At 37.2% G+C, this 12,158-nt stretch overlaps 1 protein-coding gene and 1 non-coding gene across 2 annotated transcripts in view; one reads left to right on the top strand and one right to left on the bottom strand.

Moving 5' to 3' along the window:
• LRIG3 (leucine rich repeats and immunoglobulin like domains 3) overlaps positions 1-7,907 on the top strand; it is a 46,180-nt gene extending 38,273 nt beyond the window's left edge. The window contains exons 14-19 of the mRNA XM_049783056.1: positions 642-923; positions 2,299-2,751; positions 3,973-4,131; positions 5,727-5,870; positions 6,020-6,295; positions 7,523-7,907. Of these exons, the coding sequence (XP_049639013.1) occupies positions 642-923; positions 2,299-2,751; positions 3,973-4,131; positions 5,727-5,870; positions 6,020-6,295; positions 7,523-7,767 (1,559 nt within the window). The 3' untranslated portion in view covers positions 7,768-7,907. The remainder of the gene's footprint in view (positions 1-641; positions 924-2,298; positions 2,752-3,972; positions 4,132-5,726; positions 5,871-6,019; positions 6,296-7,522) is intronic.
• A 340-nt stretch (positions 7,908-8,247) lies between these two features.
• LOC126023663 (U6 spliceosomal RNA) lies at positions 8,248-8,352 on the bottom strand. The gene has a single exon (XR_007500764.1). It is a non-coding gene; the product is annotated as a U6 spliceosomal RNA (small nuclear RNA).
• Positions 8,353-12,158: the final 3,806 nt, after the last annotated feature.

Raw genomic sequence — 12,158 nt, 5'->3', positions numbered from 1 at the left:
AAGGACTTAGCAGAATGTCTGGAATACAGAAGTACTCGGTATATGCAATGAATTTTAACCGCTATTAATAAAATCATGTCATTATTAGAATGTTTATGGTTGTAAGGCAAGATTCTTGTCACATGGTTGCTTAATCATATCTTTCCTGAGAGAAGATTTGACTGTAATTGATTGATGCATTCATTTAACAAATGATTGCCAAGGCCTGACAGAATTATTTTGAATTTTAAATTAGAGGACAAAACGTCTGTCTAACATCATAGTCTGTTGTAGTCAGGAGAGACTTTAAAAGAAAAACATAGATGAAGGAAATGGTCAAGCTACAAAGAGATTTATTGATTTGCCCAATATCTGATAGGTAATTACTGAGAAAACTAAAAAGTATGCTGAAAATAGAAAGACCTTTAGTCTGAAAATTGGGTTGTGTGTGTTTCATCCTCATTTCATTGTTTTTTGTATCGAGGTAACCTTGAGGGAGTCATTTAATCTTTCCATTTGAACTTTAGTTTCCTTGTCTTGTAGGTAGAAATAATTCATGTTTTCGCTTATGTCAGGGATATTTGTAAGCCTACAAAAACAGGAATGAAAGTGACTCTCCAAAATTCAATAGCACTCATGCATTTTTTAAAAACCCATTCCAGTGCTTCCTTCATTCACCAAGACGCCAATGGATCTCACTATCCGCGCCGGGGCCATGGCTCGCTTGGAGTGTGCTGCCCTGGGACACCCAACCCCTCAGATAGCCTGGCAGAAAGATGGAGGTACAGACTTCCCTGCTGCCCGGGAGAGACGCATGCATGTCATGCCAGAGGACGACGTGTTTTTTATTGTGGACGTGAAGATTGAGGACATCGGAGTGTATAGCTGCACAGCACAGAACAGTGCAGGCAGCATTTCTGCAAACGCAACCCTGACTGTTCTAGGTAAATGGGCATTTCCATTTGTGAGACAAATTAGTCTGAAAGGTAGTAGTTTTCCCAAAGGCCCTAAGTGCCAGAAGTAAGTGGTGATTCAGAGGGCAGAGCCGTTTCTTTGAGAGAACAGGGGGCCTCTCCAAGTTTTGAAGTTGGATTTGTGTGGGCCCAGAGAGATAGCACAGCGGCGTTTGCCTTGCAAGCAGCCGATCCAGGACCAAAGGTGGTTGGTTCGAATTCTGGTGTCCCATATGGTCCCCTGTGCCTGCCAGGAGCTATTTCTGAGCAGACAGCCAGGAGTAACCCCTGAGCACTGCCGGGTGGGACCCAAAAACCAAAAAAAAAAAAAAAAAAAGAAGTTGGATTTGTGTTACTTTTCTAAGTTTGGGGATGGTAAGATGATTGTGTTGCCTGTTTTGAGGAAATGTTTTGCTCCCATTCTTATAGCAAGATTAAGCTTTGATGCCTTTGCTCTTTGCAAACATCACCTTCTTAAAGATTTTTTTGGCAACCACTGTGTAGTTTCTACTATTTATAAAGTTAGAAAGAATCCAAGTTAAAAAGAAACATAACAACTAATTGGGAAAGACCTGCTACATTTTTGTGCCAGTCTGGAATCATGAGTGTGTAATTGAGGAGTGTTGTGGGTGCAGGTTGAGGCCTCCGAAGCATTGCTCAGGGGCCTTAAGGGTGTTCAGCCACCTAGGCTGGGTGGTTCAGTTAGTGCTAGGGCCCAGTGATATGATACTGCTTCAGTTCTGTGGTGCTGGGATTGTGACTAGTGATGCTAAGAGGAACATGTAGTACTGGGACTCTGTTTCAAGTCTAGGTATCTGCAGAACATACACTCCTGCCCTGAATGTTGAGCCATTCTCCAGCCTGATAAAGTTCATGGCTTATCAGATAGTTTAAAAAACACAAATCTGTTCATCACATATGTATATTTGAAGTAATCTTGGTTACACCAAATAATAAAAATGCCAATTATTTTCAAAATTTTACATAGACTTGAGTATTAGAACTACAAATTTTCCTTTTCAAAATCTAAGTGTTCTGATTTTTTTTCTTATCCAACACCATACTCAGGCATTTTTTAATGTCTTTCTATTTTTTAAGAACATATTTAAAATACCTTGCTATGCTGGGAGACATTCCTCTTCCATTATTCCTCATTCCTCAAGAGTGAGGGAGAACAAAGAAAAGCTGTAAATATTATCCTTAGCTTGTCTGAGAGCCAGAAAACAAAATCCCAACTGGTGTACACATGGTTAGCCTCTTAAAAATTCATGCACATCATGTGGGAGAATAAATGTTGAGATTTTAGTTTGGGTAAATTCATGTGCCAGTTCTTACGATGCTCAAAACTTAATTTCTGTTTCCTCAGAAACACCATCATTTCTACGGCCCCTGTTAGACCGTACTGTCACCAAGGGAGAAACTGCTGTCCTGCAGTGCATTGCTGGTGGCAGCCCTCCTCCCAGGTTGAACTGGACCAAGGATGACAGCCCGTTGGTGGTCACAGAAAGGCACTTTTTTGCAGCTGGTAATCAGCTGCTGATCATTGTAGACTCCGATGTTAGAGATGCTGGGAAATACACGTGTGAAATGTCCAACACTCTGGGCACCGAGAGAGGCAACGTTCGACTCAGTGTGATCCCCACTCCCACCTGCGACTCCCCTCAGATTACAGCTTCCTCACTGAATGACGATGGCTGGGCCACCGTGGGAGTCGTGATTATCGCAGTAGTTTGCTGCGTGGTGGGCACATCACTCGTGTGGGTGGTCATCATTTACCACACAAGGCGAAGGAACGAGGACTGCAGCATCACCAACACAGGTGCCAAACAGAGGGTCAGCACTGCTGTGGTGGGCATTTGTGTGTGTTTGAGGCCCCAGGGGAGCTTTTAGATTGTGTTTCTCCTTGAGCCCATGTCAGCATGGTGACTCATTTGTTTCAACTTGTAGAAATATGACCAGTGAAAAAATAACACCCTGTTCCCTAAAAGCTGATGTTGAAAAATTAACTTTGGCTTGGCTTCATTTGGTTTGTTTTTGTTAAGATGGCCTCAGAATATCTTGTCCGTTGTGAGATAGAGTCCAAATCCCAGAGTAAAACTGCCTGATGATGTCTTTGGTTTTGATGAAGAACTAGGAACAGCTCTTTGGTTCTTTGATGCAGAGTTTCAAACTCTGCTATTGTTTTGTCAACATGTCAGCTATGTCAACCAACCCTGACATCAAAGGAGAATTCTAGTTACTAATGGGAGAGGGACTATGTCTTGATTAATAGGTACGAGCGATGATTTCTGCAGAGTATATAGCTAGGAATATGGAAGAAATGATGCCAAAAGCAAGAACTTAGATACTGTCCCATGAAAATCTTTAAAAGTCTTTTTGGTGGTGGTTTTTGTTTATTTGGGGGCCACTCTCGCTCATGCTCAGGACTAACTCCTGGCTCGGCACTCAGAAATTATTCTTGGCAGTGCTCAGGTGGGAAGCCAGGGATCGAACCTGGGTTAGCCATGTGCAAGGAGATGCCCTATTCACTGTACTGTTGTTCTGACACCTCTTTAAGGTTTTAACTGCTCTAACATTGAGAATTTGGAAATTTGGAAGGAGCATCCAATAGGAGATAAAAAAAGAAAATAATATCCAGGGTCGGAGAGATAGCATGGAGGTAGTGCATTTGCCTTGCATGCTGAAGGACAGTGGTTCGAATTCCGGCATCCCATATGGTCCCCCGAGCCTGCCAGTAGCAGTTTCTGAGCACAGAGCCAGGAGTCACCCCTGAGTGCTGCCAAGTGTGACCCAAAACCAAACAAAAGGAAGGAGGGAGGGAGGGAGGGAGGGAGGGAGGAAGGGAGGAAGGAAGGAAGGAAGGATGAAATAATATCCCAGGTTAGCAGCACTCTAATTGCCTTACTTGCACCATCAAGATGTTTCTGCAGCATTAGATTTATTTGGTTTGTATAGAAATCAGCACAAAGAGTTCCACAGGACAGCTTAGGGGGCAGTTACAAATCATTCATGGTTAATAAATGCTGCTGTTTGATTACAGATGAGACCAACTTGCCGGCAGATATCCCTAGTTATTTGTCATCTCAAGGGACATTAGCTGACAGACAGGACGGGTACATGTCCTCAGAAAGTGGAAGCCACCATCAGTTTGTCACTTCCTCAGGAGGTGGATTTTTCTTATCTCAACACGACAGTAATGGTAAGCATTTAAAATGACATTAACCTAGTTATTTTCAGACATTTGTATAGAGAAGGCTTGGGTATTTTTTTTTCCTTAGAATTGGATACTCTAAACATATTTAGAACCTGACCCAAGATCACTAGCAAAACTGTGAAATTAAATTAGATCATGCCCTCCTAAATACTAGGAAAATCTTTGTTTTGGGTACTCAAAGAATATTAATAGGTTATAGGAAAGTGTAATTCCCACAGATGACATAACTATCATAGATGTTCTTTGATGCCAAATGAGACCACATTCTATGAGAGCACAGGATGGATTCAAGACCTACTACTAACACTTCGTATTCTTGGGAAATTATAACATTTTCTTGTTAGCTAGTTGTGAAAATTAAATAAGATAATAATAGAAAGAAACTACATGGTGCTTGGCATATGGTAGCAACTCAAAAAAAGAAACTGTTGACCTTACTCTCAAAACTGTTTAAGAGCATTTATTGACTATCTGCTTTGTACCAGACTCCATAGTTGGGAGTGAAGAATATTCTCTTGGTGAGACAAAAATTAAACAGTTATAGTGCACTTGGCATGGCTGTGATATAGAAAGGAATACCTTCACATTAAAAAGGGTATTCTTGTTAATCTAACTTGGCTGTAAAAAAGCAGAGGCCCAAGTGTTTTGAAATTTAACTGGGATAACTGAAGAGATGCCTAAAGCAATAGAACTAGAGTATCCTAGTGACTGAATTCCCTGGAGTTGATTAATGAACTTTTAGAGTAGCTATCAAGGCTCCAGCAATACTGAGTTCCATTCTGCAAGGTCTCTTATCTCTGAGACCTGCCTCTACTACCTCTCTCTGCTCCATCTGGATTCCCAAGTACGAGGCGCTCCACCAAGCATCTCTAAGCTTCAAGGTTTCTCTTGTCCTCACCTCTCTGTCCACAACAAACATAGGTTAGCTTCTGAGTTGTTTTTGTTCACCTAATGGCATTATGATAGTAATTTCCTTTTTGGCTTAATTTATATTTAAGCTGGGTATTAAGAAGTCTTGTTTAAATAAATTCCTGGTCTGGAGGATGGGAGGCAATCAGCACAAATGGTAGTAGGTGACTTGGACATAACTGCTTCGGCCACAATAGTGATACACTGGTGAAACCTGGACCTGACAACAAGGGTACCATTCAATGGTTAATGAAATACTTCTCTTTTAGTTAGATGTTAAAATAATTTATTCAGTTACTGATTCCTAGATCTCAATAGTTTTTATGAAAACCCTTCTATAAATTTCTGTATGTTTCTTTTCTCTAAATGTTGTTCTATCTGGGCCCAGAGAGATAGCACAGCGGCGTTTGCCTTGCAAGCAGCCGATCCAGGACCAAAGGTGGTTGGTTCGAATCCCGGTGTCCCATATGGTCCCCCGTGCCTGCCAGGAGCTATTTCTGAGCAGACAGCCAGGAGTAACCCCTGAGCACTGCCGGGTGTGGCTCAAAAACCAAAAAAAAAAAAAAAAAAAAAAAAATGTGTTCTGTCTAAAATTTGCATTTATAAAGTAGCGAATGCCAAAAGTGCAGGGAATGTTGAATAGTACAGTGACTCAGATGTTTGTTTTAAAGGAACATGCCATATCGACAACAGTAGTGAAGCAGATGTGGAAGCTGCTGTGGATCCATTTCTTTGTCCCTTTTTGGGATCCCCAGGCCCTGTATATCTCAAGGGAAGTGTCTGTACCCCAGATCCCTTTGACACCTACCATACAGGTATATAATACCTTTTCTTAACTATATATATATATATATATATATATATATTAAATATGTAGTACCTTTTCTTAACATCTTTTCTGATTCCTTGAACAACTGGTAGAAATGTTAACTTTGTCTTCTGATATTGTCCCAAAATGTTAAAGGTTGCAGTTCTGACCCAAGGACATCTTTAATGGATCACTACGAATCTAGTTACATAAAGAAAAAGGAGTGTTATCCATGCCTTCATCCTTCAGAAGAATCCTGCGAACAGAGTGTTAGTGAAATAGGATGGCCTTCACATGTCCGGAAGCTGATCAGTTCTACTCACTCTCAAAATGAAGGACCTGGAATGAAAAATTTGTGTCTAAATAAGTCCTCTTTAGATTTTAGTCCAAATCCGGAATTAACTTCAATTACTCCGAATAATTCTTTTATGGGTAAGTTAATAATTTGATACTTTGACTTGGGACTTATATTCCAAGTTGCATATATAAGAGCAGTGAGAGCTTTAAATGCAAAACTGTTGAAAAAATATTTTAAAAAACTATCATGACCTATTAGTATACATATTTCTAAAAGCAAAGTCAGATGTGGGGGAATTTACTTGATTATGTATTTAATCCATAACTAAGCCTCAGGAGCTTTCTGGGTAACACTGTGGGTGGCATCATCGAGAAGACAAGAATTTGGAGAGGCTGAGGAGTTCAGTTTGTCAGCCATGTGGAAAAAGTGGTTTTGGGCTATAGCTGCCTTTGGGGTGGAGTCATGTGCACTGCATGATTGTGGTTTGGGATGTCTGGTGGCTTTGACTCGCAGTCAAAGAATAGATGCCTTTTACCTGGCTCATCAGCCTAGCTGACCTGCCTTTGGCCCATATTGTTTGTAGACACAGACTGGCACTGAGACTCATTTTGTACCTGGTGACAATGAGATGCCAGAACTTATCTTTTGACAAAATGGAGACATACAGATAAAAGCCATGACCTGGTCTCATTTTACAAAAATATAAGACCTTTAAAACAGTTTTTCCTGACCTTTAATAAATTTTGTATTGTCACAATATAACAAAATAAATACTGCTATTCCCTTTTTACAAAAGAAAATACCTTTCATTTGACTGAGGCAAGAATTTGAGCCAGTTGAGTGTTCTGAAACTAAAGAAGAAAGGGTTAGATGGGAGGTATGCATCATGAAAAATCAACTTTATATATGCTACTTTAAATTTACCACTGAAAATTGATGGTTTTGAAAGATATTGAGTGCAATTTTGTGAATTTAGCCACTGATAACTAGTAGTTATTATATTAGTGCCCTTCCCACTGAATTTTGGTAGACTCTCAGGTACTAAAAGCTTGAATTTGAGAACACTTGTATTTTGTAGCTTCATTGCTCAATGGTTATTATTCTGTTGGTCATGAGAAGTGAGAAAATGGATATACTTAATGAGGGAATTAAATCCATGACTTAATCAAGTGATAAATCAATTTAAGTCACAGATCCTCTATTCCAAAATTACTCATCATAATGCCATATCTATTCTCAGTTGAGTACTGTAAACTACACTTATAGAAAAAAATTCAAAATTCTCTGGTGTTCTTTACACTTGAAATGCATTTAGTTAATTTTCTTGTCTGTACAGTGCTCATGGTGTTTCTTTCTTTCAGGAACATTTGGAAAGCCTCTGAGGAGACCATACATGGATGCCCTTTCAAGCTTTGGACAGCCAGCAGATGGTCAGCCTAGAGCTTTTCACTTGAAAGCTTGTTCTTCTCCAGACTTGGACTCAGAATCAGAGGAAGATAGGAAAGAAAGGACAGAATTTCAGCAAGAAAATCACACATGTGCCTATAAACAGACTTTAGAAAACCACAGGACTCCAAATTTTCAGTCTTATGACTTGGACACATAGACTGAATGGAACCAAAGAAAAGTTTTAAACATACTACCTCAAGTGGACTTTTATTTAAAAGAGAAAGAATACTATGATTTAAAATGGAGTTATGAATTTCAAATGTAATAAAATACCTTATTTATATAGATGGACTAAAATTACAAACGTTATAAAAGTTTTATACTGGAATTAACTTTCATATAAGAGTACCTTTAAAACTATTTTATAACTTGTGTGTTTCATGAAAAGAGGTATGCAAATTAATTATATAAATCCATGACTATTTTATGTATTTTTATAATGTCAGATTTCTTTTCATTGAAATGGGTACTAAAGCATTTTAAAATCTGTATTTTACTTTTGCTAAAAAGATATTTTCTCATTTTATTACGCACATTAATAATGTGTCATTGTGATATTATGTGCCAATGACAATATCTTTTTTCAAACCATTAAAAGCTTTATTTTTTTTTGACTTCTGACACTTTATTTCAAGTTAGAAATATAGAACACTTCACGAATTTGCGTGACACCCTTGCACAGGGGCCATGCTAATCTTCTCTATCATTCCAATTTTAATATTTGTACTGCCAAAGCGACCACTACAAGCTTTATTTTATTACTTCATTATGACTTAGAATTATTACAATTCTATTAACACAATAGAATATGTACCGCCCCAAAAAAAGCCATTTTGTCTACCTCTCAGTGTTAGTGTAATTCAGATTCAAATCTGATTATGTGAAAGCTCATTGTAAGTGAAAAAGGAGCTACAAAGATTTGAGATACATTAAATGTACCAAACATTTAACTCTAATGCTACAAACAAAAAAGATTTGTTGTAATAGTCATCTGGTGTGATATAGTAAAACCACCATTGCTTAAAATCACTGTTCAAACCATATTTCCTTAATTACCATAATGCCTTATGTGGTCGAATGCCTTATGCTTTTCCAAATAGTTTCACATTCACCATCCTTTTAATTATAACAAGAGAACAGTTTATTGAACATTTTTATAGTCATAATGGCTATAACAGAAGTGGATTTCCATCTACTGTTTCATGTTATATATAATGTGATCCTAATAGAATTGTTTGCTATTCGTATTTATTTTCTCTTGAGTGAACAGTTACATACATATATATATATATATATATATATATATATATATATATATATATATATATATTCTATATATTCTGCTTTATTCTTTACAAATCAAAATATTGTCCTAATTTGGTCATCAAAGCTTTATTCAAAACAGTATTAAATCTGTAAAACATGTAGAACTATTTAAAATCCTTATTTTAAAACAGGGGTCTCAAACTCACAGCCCGCGGGCCACAAACTGCCCTCCGTACAACATTTTGTGGCCCTGCCCTAGAGGAATCTTGTTTTGTTTTAGTTGTTTGGGTCAAACTCCCCCAATGTTCAAGGCTTACTACTGACTTCGCACTCAAGGATCACCCCGACTTTGCCTCCTGCGGCCCCCCGGTAAATTGAATTTGAGACCCCTGTATTTAAACAGATCAAAATGTCATTCTATACCTGGCATATTAGACCCACAAAAGGCAGAGTCATTGACAAAATTAGGTGACATATATTAAAGCAATTAAATGAACTAATTATATTCAGATTAATTCAATTGGTGAAAGTGGGATTCTTCTTTGTTAAGTCCTGTTTTGTTAAAAAAAAAAGTTCCTTCTCCAAGGTAAGTGGCACAAAAGGAGTTAATATGACACATTAAGTTTTAAAATATATTAATCATTGAAGGTGTGAATTTTTGCCATTGTCAGTTCTTTGAACTAAATTGAAAGTTAATAGAAGAGCAGATTCTTCCAAGAGGGTATTTTTGGAAGTTAAGTTTTCCTGCTTAGTGAGTGTAAAGCTTTGTTGTTTGTGAGCCAGAAGCCTGGAACCCAGATTGCAGTAATATTTTCCTCCTCTAATTTAGACACCAGAGTCCAAGACAGGAAGTTGATCCTTCATTAGACCAAGACCACCAGTGACTAAGTGCTGAGAAGTGATTTCATATGCTTTGGCTTTATCAAATTGCCAGATTTTAAAGATCTTATTGTTAATTTGTCTTCATTATTGCCAGATGTGATGCCAACATCGATAGGAAACTATTCAGTTATTATAAAGTTCTTTTAAAGGATTTCATTTTTCTAGACTTAATAAAAAAAAGGTTTAAATCATTAACTTCTAAAATTAAAAAATGAGATTTATTCTACAGCAATATGATTTTCCTTTAATTCTGTTTCTGTGCTGAAAATCATGGATTATATATAATCTTGGATGTCTGGAAAAGATGGAGTCAGTTTCTCTGACATTTGCAAAAAACATCATTTTGAGACTATTGAATTTCAATGAATTGAGTAGATATTAAGACATTCTAAAATAACATGTTAAAGAAAAATGTAGAAAACATCAAAGTTCTGGGGTTATTTATGAGGAAGTATGCATTAAAATCTGTTTAATCTTTTATTGCGTTCTGATAGACTGAAGAACAATGTATTTTACATGTTTGTGAAAGTTTTGTTTTCTTTAATTTTATCTTAATATTTATAAGATAGCTAGTAACTATAGTCATTCTTTTGGGGACCACTATGGAAGGTTTAATCCTGGCTCTGTGCTCATGATCACTCCCAAAAGATTCTTGGTAAAATGTGTGGTAGCAGGATTGGCCAAATGGTAAGGCAAGCACCATACCTATTGTACTATTTCTCCAGCCCCTATAGTCATCTTTTTAAAAGATAATTGTAAAAGGTAATGCAGTATTTTATTAAAAAATAGATTGCAAAGGAAATTTACAATTTATTAGCATAGTGGTCCTGTAGAAAGAAACCAAAAGATTTCTCAGAGTAAAGCCAAATGACTCACGGATTTTAAGATTAGTAACTTAAAAAAAAAAAGGAAAGTGATTTAAGCATTTTAGTCTTGTTGATTTAATATACATATAATCCATATTACAATAGGTATTCTACATTGGCCCTTTTCAGAGAATAACAACCAAGCAAATGTGATTGCAAAATGCCTCCTCTGTTTCTGCAAGTCCCCTCTCTGGAATCTGTAGTGACTGGACATGTGTAATGGGATAACTTAGACTTGCTATTTTTTAAGACAGCATTCTGTTAACACATTGAATAACACAATGTCCTGCCAAAAAAACTATTAGTCTTCAAAGAGGGGTACAGTTTCTTCATGAATAATTTCAGTACTCAAGAAATATCCAGTTACTAGAACTTATCTCTTCCACGAGGCATTTCTTAATCTAATGTATAATAAGAGAGTATTGAAATAGTCTTGAGAGGTTTCAGACTTGACCTAAAATGACACAGAGGGTTTTTTAGTTGGCATTTTCTTTTAATAGGAGAGTTTGCCCACTCCGAATAAGTTTCAGAGTTTCGGAATTACCAAAATTCTGAAATATTCTGGATATATTTTTAAAGAAATACTATCTTAGTGGGAAGCATCTTATTATTTTCATTTTAATGGATTGATTATCGAGATTAAAATGTCTATTATAGATTGAATTTTTATCAGATTCTTGTTTGTTTGGTTTTTGGTTTTGGGGCCACACCCAGCGGTGCTCAGGGGTTACTCCTGGCTATCTGCTCAGAAATAGCTCCTGACAGGCACGGGACCATATGGGACGCCGGGATTCAAACCAACCACCTTAGGTCTTGGATTGTCTGCTTGCAAGGCAAACGCTGCTGTGCAATCTCTCCGGCCCCAGATTCTTAGTATTGATAAAAATCAAGTTCTTTTTCCATTCTTCTCTAGTGTCATTGAACTCCATAGTCTCTCATATTGATTATAAGCAAACATAATTACTATTCATGTTTTTATTTAAATTTTTGTGCTCCATTTTAAGTTTTGTTAAATTTTAAGTATTGTAGCGTAATTAGTCAAAACTAATTACAATTATATATATAATTTTATAATTATATATAATTATATATAATGTAAAATAGTATTAACATTTATGATATTGATATACACAGTTCTTTTTTTTGTGAGACATCCACATCTGATGGTGTTCCAGTTACTCTGACTCTTTACTCAGAATTGTTCCTGGAGGGCGGGAGGGTGGAGACTGAGTAAGCTGCCTTCAACGCAAGTGTCTTACCCACTGTTCTATCATTCTAGACTTGATGTATACCGTCGTTAAACTGTGTATTTCAGCTCTGTAAATTTAGACTTATTCATTTCTTAGCCAATCCTGAGAGCAGGAATTTGTAGCAGCCTCAATTGTAATGGCACTGATTAATAAAAGGCAGGATTGCTATTTTAGGGAGATAGATTACCAGAGTGCTGAAATTATTTGCTATCTCAAACCTTTCAGTGGGAACCTCGTGGGTACCTTTTGTTTTGAGCTTCTGTTCACTAACCTGGGAAGTAGAT

Source organism: Suncus etruscus, chromosome 11 (genome assembly GCF_024139225.1).
Source record: "Suncus etruscus isolate mSunEtr1 chromosome 11, mSunEtr1.pri.cur, whole genome shotgun sequence".
In the NCBI taxonomy this organism is placed as follows: Eukaryota; Metazoa; Chordata; class Mammalia; order Eulipotyphla; family Soricidae; genus Suncus; species Suncus etruscus.
This window is presented reverse-complemented; position numbering and strand designations above follow the sequence as displayed.